At 51.3% G+C, this 22,187-nt stretch overlaps 1 protein-coding gene across 1 annotated transcript; it reads left to right on the forward strand.

The window, feature by feature from the left end:
- The first annotated feature begins 943 nt into the window (after positions 1–943).
- On the forward strand, positions 944–21,813 carry LOC135441892 (SH3 domain-binding protein 5-like). Its single transcript, XM_064701449.1, has 8 exons — positions 944–1,098; positions 2,417–2,626; positions 3,281–3,343; positions 7,485–7,613; positions 10,154–10,315; positions 11,441–11,614; positions 19,618–19,792; positions 21,520–21,813. Exons 2-8 carry the CDS (start codon positions 2,537–2,539, stop codon positions 21,741–21,743), a joined length of 1,017 nt encoding a protein of 338 aa, XP_064557519.1. The 5' UTR covers positions 944–1,098; positions 2,417–2,536; the 3' UTR covers positions 21,744–21,813.
- The last annotated feature ends 374 nt before the right edge of the window (positions 21,814–22,187 follow it).

Consider the following 22,187-nt stretch of genomic DNA (forward strand, 5'->3'; position numbering starts at 1 on the left):
GATTTGAGGAATTTGAAGGGGGATTTTTAATTTTTTTGGGGAAGATTTGGTCGATTTGAGAGACATCCCAAAATCCCGACCCAAATCCTACTTTTATCCCTCATTGCAACCCCAAAATTCCATTTTTTTGGGGTCATTCCTACCCCAAAAAGCCCCCCTGGAATTCCCGGGAATCCCCGGAGGGAATTTTGGGATAAATTCCGATTTTTTTTTTTAATTTTTTTTTTTTTTTAATTTTTGGGAGGATTTTTGGGGCGGGATTTTGGAAAAGGAGGACGTGAAAAGGCGGGGTTTGGGGGAAAAAGGGAGGGATTTTGGAGAAAAAGGAGGGATTTGGGAAAGAAAAGGGCGGGATTTGGGGAAAAAAAAGGAGAGAAGTCCCAAATTCCGGGATTCCGCTAAGAAATAATAAAAATTAATAAAATAAAAATAAATCGGAGTAAAACCAAAGTGAAATAACTTATAATAAATAAATTAAATATAAATCAAAGAAATTCAAAATGGCGGCGACGCCCCCGGCCGCCATCTTGAGGGGCGGCGTAGGCGTGAAACAAAATGGCGGCACCCATGGATCTCATTCCGCTGTTGTTTCTCGCCGAGTTTAAAACCAAACCGGGATCAAACCGAGCTTGGCGGCTCCGCCGACACCGATTTCACCCCCGGGACTGATTGGAGCTCCCGGGAACCGAGAGGAAGGCGGGGAAACGGAGGAAGGAGGGAGCCGCCATGTTGTACGGCAAGAGGAAAATGGCGGCTTTTCCTTTTCCGGTGTGGCAACTGAGGGCGAACCCAAGTTTGAAATGAGGGCGGGGGGGTTTGGAGATGTTTGAGGGGGTTCAGTGAGGTTTGGGGGAGCTCGAGGGTGTATTCCCCCCCTAATTTTGAATGGTTCCGTCCAACCTCACAGTGGTTTTCCGCCATCTTGAGGCGCGGCGCAGCCGCTCAACAAGATGGCGGCACCCCGGCACCAACCCCGGTGTTATTTTAAAGGAATTTTTACCGCAAATCGCAGCAAAACCGGGCGAGACGGATCCGCCATCACTGTTTAACCATCGGCACCGATTTAAACCCCCTGGGAACCGGGAGAACGGCGGAAAGGTGAAGTTTTATTAGACATTACGTGCGCCGCCATTTTGTACGGAAGGAGGAGGCTGAGGGGAACTTCCGGTTCCGGTGGGGGAGCGGCCCCTCAGCGGTGGCGGAGCGGGGGGTAAACACAGGCCCGGGGGGGGGGGGGGGGGGATTTGGGGGAAAATTGGGAATTTTTGGGGAATTCTGAGGAAAATTTGGGAATTTTGGGGGTCGAGGGTCGGGGGGATTTAAGGGATTTGGGGGGTCGTGGCCGTGGGGGGGGTTTAGGGGGATTTGGGGGATTTATGTGGGAATTTTATGGGAATTTGTGGGGAAAATGGGGATTTTTCAGGGAATTTTGTGGGAAAATTTGGGATTTCTGAGGGAAATTTTGAGATATTTCAGGATTATTTGGGGGAATTTGGGAGTTTTGGGGTCGTTTTGGGGGTCTTTGAGGGGATTTGGGGGTTTTTGAGGGGATTTATGAGGGGATTTTTAAAGGGGGTTTTGTGGGAAAATTGGGAATTTTTGAGGGGGTTTTGTGTGAAAACTGGGGATTTATGAGGGAATTTTGTGGGAATTTGAGGGAATTTTGTGGGAATTTTGAGTGATCGTGGAAATATTTTGGGATTTTTGGGGGTCCCTGAGAGGGTTTTGGGGTCTGAGGGGTTTTAAAGTGAATTTCTGAAGGGATTTTGTGGATTTTTGAGGGAATTTTGTGAAAAAATTGGGATTTTTGTGGGAATTTTAGGGATTTATGAGGGAATTTTGTTGGAATTTTGTGGAATTTTATAATTATTTTGGGAATTTTGGGGGTTCTTGAGAGGGTTTTGGGGTCCGAGTGGTTTTGGGGGATTTATGAGGGAATTTTTTTGATTTTTGAGGGGAATTTGTGGGAAAATTGGGGATTTCTGAGGGAATTTTGTGGGAATTTTTTAATTTTTTGGGGATTTCTGAGGGAAATTTGGGGATAAAATTTGGTATTTTGAGGGAATTTTGATCCAATTTTGGATTTTTTGTGGGAAAATTTGGGATTTATGAGGGAATTTTCAGGGAATTTTTTTATTTTTTGGGGATTTCTGAGGGAAATTTGGGGATAAAATTTGGTATTTTGAGGGAATTTTGATCTAATTTTGGAATTTTTGTGGGAAACTTGTTGGAATTTCTGTGAAATTCCAATAATTTTAAGGAACTTTTCCGAAAGTTTTGAAGATTTTGTGCAAATTTCCCAGAAATTCACAATTTTAAACCATCCAAAATTAAATTCCACCAGAAAAACCACAAAAAATTTATTTTTTTTCCAAAAAAAACCCACAAAAATTCAAATTTTTTTCCTTTTTTTCAGCTCCTCCCATCCCAAAAATCCCCAAAAATTCCCAAAAAATTCCCAAAAAATTCCCCAAAAAATGGATTGAGGCCCCTCCCCCCCCTTGGATGGCCCCCTGGAATTTGGGGGGATCCCAAAATGGGGGATTCGGAAAATCCCGGGAATTCCCCCAAGGACGAGGAGGAGGAGGAGGAAGAGGAGGAGGAAGAGCTGGACCCCCGGATCCAGGTGGGAATTTGGGGGGAAAAAACCCCAAAATTTGGGAATTTTGGGGGGGAAAAACCCCAAAATTTGGGAATTTTGGGGGGAAAAAATTGATTTTTTTGAGGGAAAAATCCTGGAAAAATTGGGATTTTTTTAAAAAAAATTTTGGGGATTTTTGGGGAGAAAATCCTCAAAAATTGGGATTTTTTAAAAAGTTTTTGGGGTGGAAATTTTGATTTTTTTGGAGGGAAAAATCCTGGAAAATTTGGGATTAAAAAAAAAAAAAATAGGGGATTTTTGGGGAGAAAATCCTCAAAAATTGGGATTTTTTTGGGGGGATTTTTAAAAAAGTTTTTGGGGTGGAAATTTTGATTTTTTTGAGGGAAAAATCCTGGAAAATTTGGGTTTTTTAAAAAAAAAAATTTGGGGAGAAAATTCTCAAAAATTGGGATTTTTTGGGGGGTTTTTTGAGAAGTTTTGGGGCGTTTGGGGTGAAAATTTTGATTTTTTGGAGGGAAAATCCTCAAAAAATTGGGATTTTTTGGAGGGAAAATCCTCAAAAAATTGGGATTTTTTGGAGGGAAAATTCCAGAAATTTGGGATTTTTTAGGATTTATTTTTGCTTTTTGGGGTTTTTTCCCAATTTTTGGGTTTTTCACCCCAGTTTTTCCTCTGCAGGAGGAGCTGGAGCACCTGAACGAGGCCAACGCTGAGATCAACCGGGGAGAGCTGGAGCTGGACGTGAGTCCCAGTATAAACCAGTAACAACCAGTAACAACCAGTAACAACCAGTTTGGCCCAGTTTATCCCAGTTTGGGCCCAGTTTGTCCCAGTCCCCATTTCCCAGTCCCAAACTGGTTTTCCCAGTCCAAACCAGTCCAAACCAGTTTGGTCCCAGTTGGTCCCAGTCCCCATTTCCCAGTCCCAAACCAGTTCAAACCAGTCCCAAACTGGTTTTCAGTTCCCATTTCCCAGTCCCAAACTGGTTTCTGCAGTTCAAACCCGTCCCAAACTGGTTTTCCCAGTCCAAACCAGTTTAAACCAGTCCCAAACTGGTTTCCAGTCCCCATTTCCCAGTCCCAAACCAGTCCAAACCAGTAACAACCAGTTTGGTCCCAGTTGGTCCCAGTCCCCATCTCCCAGTCCCCAACCAGTCCAAACCAGTAACAACCAGTATAAACCAGTCCAAACCAGTTTGGTCGCAGTTGGTCCCAGTCCCCATTTCCCAGTCCAAACGGGTTTTCCCAGTCCAAACCAGTTCAAACCAGTCCCAAACTGGTTTTCCCAATCCCAAACTGGTTCCCAGTCCATCCCAGTCCCATCCCAGTATAAACCACTCCAAACCAGTCCCAAACTGGTTCCCAGTCCCATCCCAGTCCCATCCCAGTATAAACCAGTCCAAACCCATCCCAAACTGGTTCCCAGTCCCATCCCAGTATAACCCAGTCCATCCCAGTCCAAACCAGTCCCAAACTGGTTCCCAGTCCATCCCAGTCCATCCCAGTCCAAACCAGTCCATCCCAGTCCAAACCAGTCCCAAACTGGTTCCCAGTCCATCCCAGTCCATCCCAGTCCAAACCAGTCCCAAACTGGTTCCCAGTCCATCCCAGTCCATCCCAGTCCATCCCAGTATAACCCAGTCCATCCCAGTCCAAACCAGTCCCAAACTGGTTCCCAGTCCCATCCCAGTATAACCCAGTCCATCCCAGTCCAAACCAGTCCCAAACTGGTTTTCTCAGTCCATCCCAGTATAACCCACTCCAAACCAGTCCCATACTGGTTCCCAGTCCATCCCAGTCCATCCCAGTCCCATCCCAGTCCATCCCAGTCCCATCCCAGTATAACCCAGTATAACCCAGTCCATCCCAGTCCATCCCAGTCCATCCCAGTATAACCCAGTATAACCCAGTCCATCCCAGTCCATCCCAGTCCCATCCCAGTCCATCCCAGTATAACCCAGTCCAAACCAGTCCCAAACTCCTCTCCCAGTCCATCCCAGTCTCAAACTGGTTTCCAGTCCCATCCCAGTTCAAACCAGTCCAAACCACTCCAAACCATTCCCAAACTGGTTTCCAGTCCCATCCCAGTATAACCCAGTCCAAACCAGTCCCAAACTGATTTCCCAGTCCCACCCCAGTATAACCCAGTCCATCCCAGTATAACCCAGTCCCATCCCAGTCCATCCCAGTCCAAACCAGTCCCAAACTGGTTCCCAGTCCCATCCCAGTATAAACCACTCCAAACCCATCCCAAACTGGTTCCCAGTCCCATCCCAGTATAACCCAGTCCATCCCAGTCCAAACCATTCCCAAACTGGTTCCCAGTCCATCGGAGTCCATCCCAGTCCATCCCAGTCCAAACCAGTCCCAAACTGGTTCCCAGTCCCATCCCAGTATAAACCAGTATAACCCAGTCCATCCCGGTTCCAGGCCGCTCGCTCGCGGTACCGCCGGGCGCTGTCGGAGTCCGCGCGGCGGCAATGCATCCCAGTCCAAACCAGTCCATCCCAGTCCCTCCCAGTCCATCCCAGTCCATCCCAGTCCATCCCAGTATAACCCAGTCCATCCCAGTCCATCCCAGTCCAAACCAGTCCCAAACTGGTTCCCAGTCCAAACCAGTCCATCCCAGTCCATCCCAGTCCATCCCAGTCCATCCCAGTCCATCCCAGTCCATCCCAGTATAACCCAGTCCATCCCAGTCCCATCCCAGTCCATCCCAGTCCATCCCAGTATAACCCAGTCCCATCCCAGTCCATCCCAGTCCAAACCAGTCCCAAACTGGTTCCCAGTCCATCCCAGTCCATCCCAGTCCATCCCAGTCCATCCCAGTCCATCCCAGTCCATCCCAGTCCATCCCAGTATATCCCAGTATAACCCAGTTTGTCCCGGTTTCAGGCCGCTCGCTCGCGGTACCGCCGGGCGCTGTCGGAGTCGGCGCGGCGGCAATGCATCCCAGTCCAAACCAGTCCAAACCAGTATATCCCAGTCCAACCCAGTCCATCCCAGTCCATCCCAGTCCAAACCAGTCCCAAACTGTTTCCCAGTCCATCCCAGTCCTATCCCAGTCCATCCCAGTCCATCCCAGTATAACCCAGTATAAGCCAGTCCATCCCGGTATAACCCAGTCCCATCCCACTCCAAACCAGTCCCAAACTGGTTCCCAGTCCCATCCCAGTCCATCCCAGTCCCATCCCAGTATAACCCAGTCCAAACCAGTCCCAAACTCCTCTCCCAGTCCATCCCAGTCTCAAACTGGTTTCCAGTCACATCCCAGTTCAAACCAGTCCAAACCACTCCAAACCATTCCCAGACTGGTTCCCAGTCCCATCCCAGTCCATCCCAGTATAACCCAGTCCATCCCAGTGCCAAACTGGTTTTCCCAGTTCATCCCAGTCCAAACCAGTCCCATCCCAGTCCATCCCAGTCCATCCCAGTATAACCCAGTCCATCCCAGTCCATCCCACTCCCAAACTGTTTCCCAGTCCATCCCAGTATATCCCAGTATAACCCAGTCCATCCCAGTCCATCCCAGTCCCATCCCAGTATAAACCACTCCAAACCAGTCCCAAACTGGTTTTCCCAGTCCAAACCAATGCGAAACCCATCCCAAACTGGTTCCCAGTCCCATCCCAGTATAAACCAGTCCATCCCAGTCCAAACCAGTCCAAACCAGTCCCAAACTGGTTCCCAGTCCCATCCCAGTCCAAACCAGTCCCATCCCAGTTCAAACCAGTCCAAACCAGTCCAAACCAGTCCCAAACTGGTTTTCCCCATCCAAACCAGTCCCAAACTGGTTTTCCCCATCCAAACCAGTCCCAAACTGATTTCCCAGTCCCATCCCAGTCCATCCCAGTATAACCCAGTCTGTCCCGGTTTCAGGCCGCGCGCTCGCGGTACCGCCGGGCGCTGTCGGAGTCGGCGCGCCGGCAATGCATCCCAGTCCAAACCAGTCCCAAACTGGTTCCCAGTCCATCCCAGTCCATCCCAGTCCATCCCAGTCCATCCCAGTCCAAACCAATCCCAAACTGGTTCCCAGTCCATCCCAGTCCATCCCAGTCCAAACCAGTCCCAAACTGGTTCCCAGTCCATCCCACTCCAAACCAGTCCCAAACTGGTTCCCAGTCCATCCCAGTCCATCCCAGTATAACCCAGTCCATCCCAGTCCATCCCAGTATAACCCAGTCCATCCCAGTCCATCCCAGTCCCATCCCAGTCCATCCCAGTCCCATCCCAGTCCAAACCAGTCCCATCCCAGCATAACCCAGTCTATCCCAGTCCCATCCCAGTCCATCCCAGTCCAAACCAGTCCATCCCAGTATAAACCAGTCCCATCCCAGTCCATCCCAGTCCAAACCAGTCCATCCCAGTCCCATCCCAGTCCATCCCAGTCCATCCCAGTCCATCCCAGTCCAAACCAGTCCCAAACTGGTTCCCAGTATAACCCAGTCCATCCCAGTCCCATCCCAGTCCATCCCAGTCCATCCCAGTCCCATCCCAGTCCCATCCCAGTATAACCCAGTCCCATCCCAGTCCCATCCCAGTCCATCCCAGTCCCATCCCAGTCCATCCCACTCCAAACCATTCCCAAACTGGTTTCCAGTCCCATCCCAGTATAAACCAGTCCCAAACTGGTTTTCCCACTCCAAACCAATCCAAAACCCATCCCAAACTGGTTCCCAGTCCCAAACCAGTCCATCCCAGTATAACCCAGTCCATCCCGGTTTCAGGCCGCTCGCTCGCGGTACCGCCGGGCGCTGTCGGAGTCCGCGCGGCGGCAATGCATCCCAGTCCAAACCAGTCCAAACCAGTATAACACAGTCCCAAACTGGTTCCCAGTCCCATCCCAGTATATCCCAGTATAACCCAGTTTGTCCCGGTTCCAGGCCGCGCGCTCGCGGTACCGCCGGGCGCTGTCGGAGTCGGCGCGGCGCCTGAACGCCCAGGGCTCCCAGCTGGGCACCTGCATCGAGCGGGCACGGCCCTACTACGAGGCCCGGAGGAGGGCAAAGGAGGTGAGGACGGGGGGAAAAACCGGGAAATTGGGAAAAATGGGGAAAAATGGGGAAAATGAAAAAAAAAATGGGGAAAATCGGTGAAAAAATGGGGAAAATTGGCCAAAAAAATGGGGGAAAAATTGGGATTTTGGTTCCAAACCCCGTCCCACCTTCTCCAGACCTTCTCCAAATCTCATCCCACCTTCTTGAAACCATCCCGAACCTTCTCCAAACCCCATCCCACCTTCTCCAAACCATCCCAAACCTTCTCCAAACCCCATCCCACCATCTCCAAACTCCATCCCACCTTCTCCAAACCCCATCCCACCACCACACCCACCCCCAGAAGGTCCCAAACGCCGGATTTGGTTGTCCCAGGCTCAGCAGGAGACGCAGCGGGCGGCGCTGCGCTACGAGCGTGCAGTTCCACCATCCCAAACCTTCTCCAAACCTTCTCCATCCCATCCCAAACCTTCTCCAAACCCCATCTCGAACTTTCTCCAAACCACCCCAAACCTTCTCCAGTTCCATTCCCACCATCCCAAACTTTCTCCAACCCATCCCAAACCCCATCCCGCCTTCTCCAAACTCCATCCCACCTTCTCTAAACTCCATCCCACCTTCTCCAAACCTTCTCCATCCATCCCAAACCTTCTCCAAACCATCACCAACCCCATCCCACCAATCCAAACCTTCTCCAAACCATCCCAAACCTCCAAACCACCACCAATCCCATCCCACCTTCTCCAACCCATCCCAAACCTTCTCCAAACCATCACCAGCCCCATCCCAACTTCTCCAAACCATCCCAAATCTTCTCCAGACCTCATTCACCATCTCCTAATCTTCTCCAACCCATCCCAAACCTTCTGCATCCATCCCAGACCCCATCCCACCTCTTCCAATCCCAGTCCCACCATCCCAAACCTTCTCCACCATCTCCAAACCTTCTCCAAACCCCATCCCACCAATCCGAAACTCCACCCCACCATTCCAAACCATCCCAAACCTTCTCCATCCATCCCAAACCTTCTCCAAACCCCATCCCACCTTCTCCAAATCTTCTCCAAACCATCCCAAACCTTCTCCAAACCCCATCCCACCTGGAGAAGATCCCAAAATTCCTGGATGTCCACCGTTGGCAGGCGCAGCAGGAGACGCAGCGGGCGGCGCTGCGCTACGAGTGCGCGGTTCCACCATCCCAAACCTTCTCCAGACCTTCTCCATCCCATCCCACCTTCTCCAACCATCCCAAACCTTCTCCAAACCCCATCCCACCTTCTCCAAACCCCATCCCACCATCTCCAAACCCCCTCCCACCTTCTCCAAACCTTCTCCAAGCATTCCAACCCCCATCCCACCTTCTTCAAACCATCCCAAACCTTCTCCAAACCCCATCCCACCTTCTCCAAACCATCCCAGACCTTCTCCAAACCATCCCAAACCTTCTCCAAACTCCATCCCACCTTGTCCAACCCCTCCCAAACCTTCTCCAATTCCATTCCCACCATCCCAAACCTTCTCCAAACCATCTCAAACCTTCTCCAAACTCCATCCCACCTTCTCCAAACCTTCTCCATCCATCCCAAACCCCATCCCACCACCACACCCACCCCCAGAAGGTCCCAAATCCCGGATTTGGTTGTCCCAGGCGCAGCAGGAGACGCAGCGGGCGGCGCTGCGCTACGAGCGCGCGGTTCCACCATCCCAAACCTTCTCCAGACCTTCTCCATCCCATCCCACCTTGTCCAACCCATCCCAAACCTTCTCCAATTCCATTCCCACCATCCCAAACCTTCTCCAGCCCCTCCCAAACCCCATCCCACCTTCTCCAAACCATCCCAGACCTTCTCCAAACCCCATCCCACCTTCTCCAAACCTCATCCCACCTGGAGAAGATCCCAAAATTCCTGGATGTCCACCGTTGGCAGGCGCAGCAGGAGACGCAGCGGGCGGCGCTGCGCTACGAGCGCGCGGTTCCACCATCCCAAACCTTCTCCATCCATCCCAAACCTTCTCCAGACCTTCTCCATCCCATCCCACTTTGTCCAACCCATCTCAAACCTTCTCCAATTCCATTCCCACCTTCTGCATCCATCCCAAACCTCATCCCACCATCTCCAAACCATCCCAAACCTTCTCCAAACCCCATCCCACCTTCTCCAGACCTTCTCTAACCATTCCAAACTCCATCCCACCTTCTCCAAACCCCATCCCATCTTCTCCAAACCTTCTCCATCCATCCCAAACCACATCCCATGTTCTCCAAACCCCATCCCACCTTCTCCAAACCTTCTCCAACCATCCCAAACCCCATCCCACCTTCTCCAACCATCCCAAACCTTCTCCAAACCATCACCAGCCCCATCCCACCTTCTCCAAACCATCCCAAACCTTCTCCAAACCCCATCCCACCAATCCGAAACTCCACCCCACCATCTCCAAACCCCATCCCACCTTCTCCAAACCATCCCAAACCTTCTCCAAACCCCATCCCACCTTCTCCAAAGCCCATCCCACCCCTAGAAGGTCCCAAACGCCGGATTTGGTTGTCGCAGGCGCAGCAGGAGACGCAGCGGGCAGCGCTGCGCTACGAGCGCGCCGTGGGCATGCACAACGCCGCGCGCGAGATGGTCTTCGTGGCCGAGCAGGGCATGGGCACCGGCAAGAACCGCCTGGACCCCACCTGGCAGGAGATGCTGAACCACGCCACCAGGAAGGTGGGAACGGGGGGGGAGGTGGTGGGATGGGGGTTGGAGAAGGTGGGATGGGGTTTGGAGAAGGTTTGGGATGGTTTGGAGAACGTGGGATGGGGTTTGGAGATGGTGGGATGGAGTTTGGAGAAGGTGGGATGGGGTTTGGGATGGTTGGAGAAGGTTTGGAGAAGGTGGGATGGAGTTTGGAATGCTTGGAGAAGGTTTGGAGAAGGTGGGATGGGGTTTGGAGAAGGTTTGGGATGGTTTGGAGATGGTGGGATGGGGTTTGGAATGGTTGGAGAAGGTTTGGAGAAGGTGGGATGGGAATTGGAGAAGGTTTGGAATGGGTTGGAGATGGTGGGATGGGGTTTGGAGATGATGGGATGAGGTTTGCCATGGTTGGAGAAGGTTTGGGATGGGTGGGACAGGGTTTGGAGGAGGTGGGATGAAGTTTGGAGAAGGTGGGATGGAGTTTGGAGAAGTTTTGGGATGGTTTGGAGATGGTGGGATGAGGTTTGCAATGGTTGGAGAAGATTTGGAGAAGGTGGGATGGGGTTTGGAGATGGTGGGTTGGAGTTTGGAGAAGGTGGGATGGGGTTTGGAAAAGTTTTGGGATGGGTTTGAGAAGGTGGGATGGGGTTTGGAGAAGGTGGGATGGGGTTTGGAGAAGGTTTGGGATGGGTTAGAGAAGGTTTGAAAAGGTTTGGAGAAGGTGGGATGGAGTTTGGAGATGGTGGGATGGGAATTGGAGAAGGTTTGGAATGGGTTAGAGAAGGTGGGATGGGAATTGGAGAAGGTGGGATGGGGTTTGGAGATGGTGGGATGGAGTTTGGAGAAGGTGGAACAAGGTTTGGAGAAAGTGGGATGGAGTTTGGAGATGGTGGGATGGAGTTTGGGATGGGTTGGAGAAGGTTTGGGATTGGTGGGACAGGGTTTGGAGAAGGTGGGACGGGGTTTGGAGAAGGTTTGGAATGGGTTGGAGAAGGTTTGAGATGGTTGGAGAAGGTGGGATGGGATTTGAAGAAGGTGGGATGGAGTTTGGAGAAGGTGGGCTGGGGTTTGGAGAAGGCGGGACAGAATTTAGGATGGACGGAGAAGACCTGGCACGCTTGGAGAAGACCCAAGACGCAGAAGTTTCTGGAACCGCAGGTGAACGAGGCGGAGCAGGAGCGGCTGTGGAGCGAGCGCGAGCACCAGCGCGTGACGCGGCTCTGCCAGGAGGCCGAGGCCGAGGTGCAGCGGCTGCAGAAGAGCCTGAGGCGCGACATCGCCCGCAGCCGGCCCTACTTCGAGCTCAAGGCCCAGTTCAACCTCAGGCTGGAGGTACTGGGATATACTGGGATATACTGGGAGGGGCACTGGGACCAGTTTGGGGCACTGGGAGGGACTGGGAGTGGATACTGGGAGCACTGGGAGGCGCGACCGCGCCCGCAGCCGGCCCTACTTCGAGCTGAAAGCACAGTTTAACCTCAGGCTGGAGGTACTGGGATATACTGGGATAGACTGGGATATACTGGGAGGGGCACTGGGACCAGTTTGGGGCACTGGGATATACTGGGATTGGATACTGGGAGCACTGGGAGGCGCGACATCGCCCGCAGCCGGCCCTACTTTGAGCTCAAAGCCCAGTTCAACCTGCGCCTCGAGGTACTGGGATATACTGGGATATACTGGGATGGACTGGGAGTGGATACTGGGGATACTGGGAGCACTGGGATTGGATACTGGGAGCACTGGGAGGCGCGACATCGCCCGCAGCCGGCCCTACTTCGAGCTCAAAGCCCAGTTCAACCTCAGGCTGGAGGTACTGGGATATACTGGGATGGACTGGGCGAGGTGCTGGAACCAGTTTGGGTCACTGGGAGGGACTGGGAGTCCCAGTTTGGCCGGATACTGGGAGCACTGGGAGGCGCGACATCGCCCGCAGCCGGCCCTACTTCGAGCTCAAGGCCCAGTTCAACCTCAGGCTGGAGGTACTGGGATGTACTGGGATATACTGGGATGGACTGGGATGGACTGGGAGGGTCGCTGGGACCAGTTTGGGTCACTGGGATGGACTGGGATATACTGGGATTGGATACTGGGAGCACTGGGAGGCGCGACATCGCCCGCAGCCGGCCCTACTTCGAGCTCAAGGCCCAGTTTAACCTGCGCCTCGAGGTACTGGGATATACTGGGATATACTGGGATGGACTGGGAGTGGATACTGGGGATACTGGGAGCACTGGGATTGGATACTGGGAGCACTGGGAGGCGCGACATCGCCCGCAGCCGGCCCTACTTCGAGCTCAAGGCCCAGTTTAACCTGCGCCTCGAGGTACTGGGATATACTGGGATATACTGGGATGGACTGGGATGGACTGGGATGGTCACTGGGAGCACTGGGATGGACTGGGAGTACCAGTTTGGCTCCATACTGGGATATACTGGGAGCACTGGGAGGCGCGACATCGCCCGCAGCCGGCCCTACTTCGAGCTCAAAGCACAGTTTAACCTCAGGCTGGAGGTACTGGGATATACTGGGATATACTGGGATATACTGGGATATACTGGGATATACTGGGATGGACTGGGATATACTGGGATGGATACTGGGGTATACTGGGAGCACTGGGAGGCGCGACATCGCCCGCAGCCGGCCCTACTTCGAGCTCAAAGCACAGTTCAACCTCAGGCTGGAGGTACTGGGATATACTGGGATATACTGGGATGGACTGGGAGGGGCACTGGGACCAGGTTGGGTCACTGGGATATACTGGGATTGGATACTGGGAGCACTGGGAGGCGCGACATCGCCCGCAGCCGGCCCTACTTCGAGCTCAAGGCACAGTTCAACCTCAGGCTGGAGGTACTGGGATATACTGGGATATACTGGGATATACTGGGAGGGGTGCTGGGACCAGTTTAGGTCACTGGGAGGGACTGGGAGTGCACACTGGGAGCACTGGGATTGGATACTGGGAGCACTGGAGGCGCGACATCGCCCGCAGCCGGCCCTACTTCGAGCTCAAAGCACAGTTTAACCTCAGGCTGGAGGTACTGGGATATACTGGGATATACTGGGAGGGTCACTGGGACCAGTTTGGGTCACTGGGATATACTGGGATATACTGGGATTGGATACTGGGAGCACTGGGAGGCGCGACATCGCCCGCAGCCGGCCCTACTTCGAGCTCAAAGCCCAGTTCAACCTGCGCCTCGAGGTACTGGGATATACTGGGATATACTGGGAGGGGCACTGGGACCAGTTTGGGGCACTGGGATGGACTGGAAGTGGATACTGGGGTATACTGGGAGTACTGGGAGGCGCGACATCGCCCGCAGCCGGCCCTACTTCGAGCTCAAAGCACAGTTCAACCTGCGCCTCGAGGTACTGGGATATACTGGGATATACTGGGAGGGGTGCTGGGACCAGTTTGGGTCACTGGGAGGGACTGGGAGTCCCAGTTTGGCCAGATACTGGGGATACTGGGAGCACTGGGAAGCGCGACATCGCCCGCAGCCGGCCCTACTTCGAGCTCAAAGCACAGTTCAACCTGCGCCTGGAGGTACTGGGATATACTGGGATATACTGGGAGGGGCACTGGGACCAGTTTGGGGGACTGGGAGTCCCAGTTTGGCCGGATACTGGGGATACTGGGAGCACTGGGATTGGATACTGGGAGCACTGGGAGGCGCGACATCGCCCGCAGCCGACCCTACTTCGAGCTCAAGGCCCAGTTCAACCTCAGGCTGGAGGTACTGGGATATACTGGATATACTGGGATGGACTGGGATATACTGGGATAGACTGGGATATACTGGGAGCACTGGGATTGGATACTGGGAGCACTGGGAGGCGCGACATCGCCCGCAGCCGGCCCTACTTCGAGCTCAAAGCCCAGTTCAACCTGCGCCTCGAGGTACTGGGATATACTGGGATATACTGGGAGGGGCACTGGGACCAGTTTGGGGCACTGGGATGGACTGGGAGTGCATACTGGGAGCACTGGGAGGCGCGACATCGCCCGCAGCCGGCCCTACTTCGAGCTGAAAGCACAGTTTAACCTCAGGCTGGAGGTACTGGGATATACTGGGATGGACTGGGATTGACTGGGAGGGCACTGGGACCAGTTTGGGTCACTGGGATATACTGGGATTGGATACTGGGAGCACTGGGAGGCGCGACATCGCCCGCAGCCGGCCCTACTTTGAGCTCAAAGCCCAGTTCAACCTGCGCCTCGAGGTACTGGGATATACTGGGATATACTGGGATGGACTGGGAGTGGATACTGGGTTGAACTGGGAGCACTGGGATTGGATACTGGGAGCACTGGGAGGCGCGACATCGCCCGCAGCCGGCCCTACTTCGAGCTGAAAGCCCAGTTTAACCTCAGGCTGGAGGTACTGGGATGTACTGGGATATACTGGGATATACTGGGATATACTGGGATTGGATACTGGGAGCACTGGGAGGCGCGACATCGCCCGCAGCCGGCCCTACTTCGAGCTCAAGGCCCAGTTCAACCTCAGGCTGGAGGTACTGGGATATACTGGGATATACTGGGAGGGGCACTGGGACCAGTTTGGGTCACTGGGAGGGACTGGGATATACTGGGATATACTGGGATATACTGGGAGCACATACTGGGAGCACTGGGAGGCGCGACATCGCCCGCAGCCGGCCCTACTTCGAGCTCAAGGCCCAGTTTAACCTCAGGCTGGAGGTACTGGGATATACTGGGATATACTGGGATGGACTGGGAGGGTCACTGGGATGGACTGGGATTGACTGGGAGTGGATATTGGGGGATACTGGGAGCACTGGAGGCGCGACATCGCCCGCAGCCGGCCCTACTTCGAGCTCAAAGCACAGTTCAACCTGCGCCTGGAGGTACTGGGATATACTGGATATACTGGGAGGGGCACTGGGACCAGTTTGGGTCACTGGGATGGACTGGGATTGGATACTGGGAGCACTGGGAGGCGCGACATCGCCCGCAGCCGGCCCTACTTCGAGCTCAAGGCACAGTTCAACCTGCGCCTCGAGGTACTGGGATTATACTGGGATATACTGGGAGGGTCACTGGGATATACTGGGATATACTGGGATATACTGGGATATACTGGGATTGGATACTGGGAGCACTGGGAGGCGCGACATCGCCCGCAGCCGGCCCTACTTCGAGCTCAAAGCACAGTTCAACCTCAGGCTGGAGGTACTGGGATATACTGGGATATACTGGGAGGGTCACTGGACCAGTTTGGGGCACTGGGATATACTGGGATATACTGGGATTGGATACTGGGAGCACTGGGAGGCGCGACATCGCCCGCAGCCGGCCCTACTTCGAGCTGAAAGCCCAGTTCAACCTCAGGCTGGAGGTACTGGGATATACTGGGATATACTGGGAGGGGCACTGGGACCAGTTTGGGGCACTGGGATGGACTGGGAGTCCCAGTTTGGCTCCATACTGGGAGCACTGGGAGCACTGGGAGGCGCGACATCGCCCGCAGCCGGCCCTACTTCGAGCTCAAGGCCCAGTTCAACCTCAGGCTGGAGGTACTGGGATATACTGGGATAGACTGGATATACTGGGAGGGTCACTGGGACCAGTTTGGGGCACTGGGATATACTGGGATATACTGGGATTGGATACTGGGATACTGGGAGCACTGGGAGGCGCGACATCGCCCGCAGCCGGCCCTACTTCGAGCTCAAAGCCCAGTTTAACCTGCGCCTCGAGGTACTGGGATGTACTGGGATATACTGGGAGGGTCACTGAGACCAGTTTGGGTCACTGGGATATACTGGGATTGCATACTGGGAGCACTGGGAGGCGCGACATCGCCCGCAGCCGGCCCTACTTCGAGCTCAAAGCCCAGTTCAACCTGCGCCTGGAGGTACTGGGATATACTGGGATATACTGGGAGGGGCGCTGGGACCAGTTTGGGTCACTGGGATGGACTGGGAGTCCCAGTTTGGCTGGATACTGGGATACTGGGAGCACTGGATTGCATACTGGAGCACTGGGAGGCGCGACATCGCCCGCAGCCGGCCCTACTTCGAGCTCAAAGCACAGTTCAACCTCAGGCTGGAGGTACTGGGATATACTGGGATATACTGGGATGGACTGGGATATACTGGGATATACTGGGATATACTGGGAGCACTGGGATTGGATACTGGGAGCACTGGGAGGCGCGACATCGCCCGCAGCCGGCCCTACTTCGAGCTCAAAGCCCAGTTCAACCTGCGCTCGAGGTACTGGGATATACTGGGATATGATACTGGGAGGGTCACTGGGACCAGTTTGGGTCACTGGATACTGGGGTGATACTGGGGATACTGGGAGCACTGGGAGGCGCGACATCGCCCGCAGCCGGCCCTACTTCGAGCTCAAAGCCAGTTTAACCTCAGCTGAGGTACTGGGATATACTGGGATATTGGAGGACTGGGATGGTCACTGGGAGTATACTGGGATTGGGATACTGGGAGCCACTTGGGGGCGCGACATGCGCCGCAGCCGGCCCTACTTCGAGCTCAAAGCCCGTTAACCTAGGCTGGAGGTACTGGGATTACTGGGATGATCTGGGATGACTGGGAGGTATGGATGACTGGGATATACTGGGTATTGGATACTGGGAGCACTGGGAGGCCGACATCGCCCGCAGCCGGCCCTACTTCGAGCTCAAAGCACAGTTAACCTCACTGGAGTACTGGGATATACTGGGATATACTGGGATATGAATGGGAGGCTGGAGGGACTGGATTATGGGTCTATCTGGGAGGGACTGGAGGATACACTGGGATGAACTGGAATACTGGGATGACTGGGAGACTGGATATGGGAGACTGGGAGGCTGTGGCAACGGTATGGCTGAAAACGTAACTGAGAGACTGGATACTGGACTGGAGACTGGAATGAACTGGGACTGGAACTGGGATTGGGACGACACTGGGAGGGGACATCGCCGCACGGCCTACTTCGAGCTCAGCAGTTAACCTGGCTGAGGTACTGGGATACTGGGATATACTGGGAGCTGGAAGTACTGGGAGGCTGGGAACGGACTGGGAGCGGACATCGCAGCGGCTACTGATCAGAGTACTCGCGAGGATGGATAGGACTGGGATAATACTGGAGGTACTGGGAATAGTACTGGGATACTGGGACGCGACATCGCGCAGCAGGCCCTACTTGAGCTAAAGCAGTAACCTGCGGGCGAGACTGGGATGTACTGGGATATACTGGAAAGGAACTGGGAAACTGGGAGACTGGATATACTGGGGACTGGATGGACTGGGATTTAACTGGGAGCACTGGGAGGACGAATCGCGCAGCTGACCTCTTCGACTCAGGCCCGTTAACTGGTGAGGTACTGGGATTACTGGGATATACTGGAGGACTGGGAGGACTGGGACGTTGGGTACTGGGATATACTGGGATGACTGGGATGGACTGGAAACTGGGAGCACTGGGAGGCCACATCGCCGCAGCGCCTATTCGATCAAAGGCCCATTTAACCTATCGTCAGAGTCACTGATTATTGGTAATATTACTGGATTTGCACCGTGATTGGCACCGATTTTTTGGGCAATGGGAATCCTTTGCAGTTTTGCTGGATAATGATACTATTGGAGATCCAATTTCTTGGGAGATTTTTGAGATGGAGTGCCATATGCGATGTCACCATTTGGATTGCGTATCTGTATCGGATCTATTGTCACGGATTTACTGGAATTTTATGGCATATTGATTCACTCCAGATATTTCTGGGATGGTTATACGGGATTCGGAACTGTCATGAAATGGAAGGAACTGGTATGGCTGAATGCGTACTTGACTAAAAAAGCCATTTACTGCGCGTATGTTACTGGTATAATACTGGCAAACTGATCACGGACATTTGGCATCGAAATTTGGAATTTGTACCAGATATTGGGATTGCACTGGGATTTATTGAGGAACTTTCAGAATTAACTAGCATTTTTACTGAAAAATGATACTTGCATATTTACTGGATTGCGTGATTTCACTTTTACGATTTTGTCAATTTGACTGTATCAGATTCTTGGAGGAACTTTCGACCAAGACATTTGATTCTCCGGAGTTCTGGAATATATGTCAGAACTGATGATTTGACAAAACTGGATTTGCAATTTCCATTTTTATGGAGCTGAGGACATGCAAACTGTACCGATTCTCAAATGTTTCAACCTGCGACTCAGATGATTGGGATAACTGTATGGTCACTGGACCGATTTGGGTTTTCATGGATATTCGAATGTTTGCAACTGGTAGAATTGGACTTAGCACTTTACTTGGCTAAAAATGCAATTACTGGTGAGTACTGGATTACTGGTATTTTGAACGATCATGAGATTTGGTCACTGGGATATCGGATAACTGTTATCGGGACACTGGACTTTGGAATTTTCACCCAATTTTCGGCCACTTTCAGGATTTTCTAAATTTCCGATTCAACCATTCTGGAATTGATTACCTTGATTTAGATCTATGGAATATCCAGATTTTTGGACATTTTTGGACAGTCAATTTTGCCGTATTTCGACAAATTTTCAGCGATTTTACGCAAATTTTGGGAAATTTTCACCAAATTTTTTGCATTTTTACCAGATTTTTGGGATTTTAGGGACTTTCAGAATTTATTTTACAAAACAAGAATAACTGAATTCTTGCCATTTTTAACATCCAATTTTTGCCGTATTTTCATCAAATTTTCACCGATTTTCGTCAAATTTTCACCAATTTTCACCAAATTTTTTGGGAATTTTTCACCCAGATTTTTGGGATTCTCACGGATTTTTAGGAACTTTTCAGAATTCTTATTTTTTTACAAAAAAAAATCCAATTTTTGACGTATTTTCACCATTTTTTGCCGTATTTTCGTCAAACTTTCACCGATTTTCGTCAAATTTTCACCAAATTTTTGGGGAATTTTTCACCCAGATTTTTGGGATTTTCAGGGATTTTTAGGAACTTTTCAGAATTCCAAGGAACTTTCCTGAAATCTTAGCAATTTTTTCTAAAAAAATCCAATTTTTGCCGTATTTTCACCAATTTTTGCCGTATTTTCGTCAAATTTTCACCGATTTTCACCAAATTTTTTGCATTTTTCACCCAGATTTTTGGGATTTTCATGGATTTTTAGGAACTTTTCAGAATTCTTAGCAATTTTTTCTAAGAAAATCCAATTTTTGCCGTATTTTCACCGTTTTTTGCCGTATTTTCATCAAACTTTCACCGATTTTCGTCAAATTTTCACCGATTTTCACCAAATTTTTTGGGAATTCCGGGAATTCCCACGGATTCCCTGTTTTCCAGGAGCACAAATCCCGGGTGACGGCGCTGGAGGCGGCCGTGGGCCAGGCCAAGCTCCGCTATTCGGTGGCGCTGCGGAATTTGGAGCAGATCAGCGAGGAAATCCACGCCCGGCGCTTCCAGAGAATCCTCCGGAAAAAGAAAAATATCCGGGAAAATCCCCTGGGGGCTGAGGGCGGAGCCGGGAACCCCGAAATCCACGGGATTCCCAGAGGGAAACTCGGAATTCCGGGAGAAAACGGCGAAATTCTGGGAGAAATTCCAAGAGAAAATCCCAAAATTCCCAGAGAAATTCCGAGGGAAATCCACGGAATTCCCAGAGAAAATCACAGAATTCCTGGAGAAATTCCCGGAATTCCAAGAGAAAACCCTGAAATTCCCAGAGAAAACCGTGGAATTCCGGGAGAAAACGGCGGAAATCCGGGAGAAAATGCAAAAATTCACGGAGAAATTCTGAGGGAAAATCCCAAAATTCCCGGAGAAATTCCAAGAGAAACTCCTGAAATTCCCAGAATTCCTGGAGAAATCCATGGAATTCCCAGAGAAAACCACAGAATTCCTGGAGAAATTCCGAGGGAAAATCTCAGAATTCTGAGGGAAAGTCAGGGAATTCCTGGAGAAATTCCCAGAGAAATTCCAAGAGAAAATCACGGAATTCCTGGAGAAATTCCTGGAATTCCAAGAGAAACTTCTGAAATTCCCAGAATTCCTGGAGAAATTCCCGGAATTCCCAGAGAAAACCACAGAATTCCTGGAGAAATTCCGAGGGAAAATCAGGGAATTCCTGAAGAAATTCCCAGAGAAATTCCCAGAGAAAATCACGGAATTCCTGGAGAAATCCACGGAATTCCAAGAGAAACTCCTGAAATTCCCAGAATTCCAAGAGAAAACCACAGAATTCCTGGAGAAATTTCTGGAGAAATTAGTGGAGAAATTTCTGGAATTCCAAGAGAAAATCACAGAATTCCCGGAGAAATTCCTGGAATTCTTGGAGAAAACCCTGAAATTCCCAGAATTCCTGGAGAAACCCACGCATTTCCAAGAGAAATTCCCGGAATTCCTGGAGAAAATCTCGAAATTCCTGGAATTCCCAACGAAATCCCGGCCGGAACGAGCAGAATTCCCAGAATTCCAAGCGAAAATTCCCGAGAATTCCAGGCTGGATTGGGCAGAATTCCCAGAGAAAACCCCGAAATTCCGAGAGAAAATCTCGGAATTCCAAGAGAAGACCCCGAAAATCCCGGTATTCCAAGAGAAAATCCCAGAAATTTCACCTCAGTCCCATCGGGAACGTTCGGAATTCCCGGGATTTTGTCGGAAATCCTGGAATTCCAAGAGAAAACCCTGAAAATTCCACGGAAAATTCCGGAATTTCCGCCTCAATCCCATTGGGAACCTTCCAAATTCCAAGAGAAAATCCCCAAAATTCCACAGAAAATTCCGGAATTTTCGCCCCAATCCCATTGGAAACGTCCCAGATTTTGAGAGAAAATCCTGAATATTCCACAGAAAACCCCCAAAATTCCATAGAAAATCCCGGAATTTTCGCCTCAACCCCCTTGGCATCGTTCCGAATTCCAAGAGAAAATTTTGGAATTCCTGGAGAAAATCCTGAAAATTCCACAGAAAATCCCCAAAATTCCATAGAAAACCCCGGAATTTTCACCTCAATCCCACCGGGAACATTCAGAATTCCAAGAGAAAATTTTGGAATTCCTGGAGAAAATCCCGGAATTTTTGCCTCAATCCCATTGGAAACGTCCCAAATTCTGAGAGAAAATCCTGAAAATTCCACAGAAAACCCCCAAAATCCCATAGAAAACCCCCAAAATTCCACAGAAAACCCCGGAATTTTCACCCCAATCCCACCGGGAACCTTCCGAATTCCCGGAATTCCGGCGGAAATCCCGCGGATGGCGTCGGGAATTCCGGGAATTCCCATGGAATCCTCGCTGTCGCTGCTGAGCCTGCAGACGATCGCCTCGGATCTGCAGAAATTCGATTCCGTGGAACATTTGGCCGGAATTCCGGGAATTTCGGGAATGGCGGACGCGCTGAGCCTGCACAGCGAGGAACTGCCCGGGAGCGGCCGGAAAAGCTTCCGGCACCACCGGAGCGTCAGCTTGTGAATGAGGGGAAAATTGGGAAAAATTCGGGAATTCTGAAGGGAAAAAATTGGGAAAAATTGGGGAAAAATGGGGAAAATTTGACGGGGAAAATGGGGAAAAATTGGGAAAAATTTGGGAAAAATTTGGGAATTCTGAAGGGAAAATATGGGAAAAAAATTGGGAAAAATTTGGGAAAAAATGGGAAAAAATTGGGAAAAAATTTGGGGGAAAATTTGGAAAAATTTGGGGAATTTTGGGGGAAATTTGGGGATTCTGAAGGGAAAAATTTGGGAAAAAATTGGGAAAAATTTGAGAAAAAAATTGGGAAAAATGTGGGGAAAAATTGGGAATTGTGAAGGGAAAACTTTGGGAGAAATTTAAAAAAATTTGGGGAAAAATTGGGGAAAATTCGGGGAAAATTCAGGGAAAATTTGGGAAAAATTTGGGGGAAAATTTGGGAAAATT

This window comes from Zonotrichia leucophrys, unplaced genomic scaffold, assembly GCF_028769735.1.
Source record: "Zonotrichia leucophrys gambelii isolate GWCS_2022_RI unplaced genomic scaffold, RI_Zleu_2.0 Scaffold_640_28921, whole genome shotgun sequence".
Taxonomy (NCBI): Eukaryota; Metazoa; Chordata; class Aves; order Passeriformes; family Passerellidae; genus Zonotrichia; species Zonotrichia leucophrys.

Bases quoted from the DNA above. Each gene is read 5' to 3' on its own strand.
- LOC135441892 (XM_064701449.1), top strand. From the start codon at position 2,537: ATGGGGGATTCGGAAAATCCCGGGAATTCCCCCAAGGACGAGGAGGAG. The intron at 7,614-10,153 runs GTGAGGACGGGG...TGGTTGTCGCAG, and splicing joins CCCGGAGGAGGGCAAAGGAG to GCGCAGCAGGAGACGCAGCG. The intron at 10,316-11,440 runs GTGGGAACGGGG...CTGGAACCGCAG, and splicing joins TGAACCACGCCACCAGGAAG to GTGAACGAGGCGGAGCAGGA.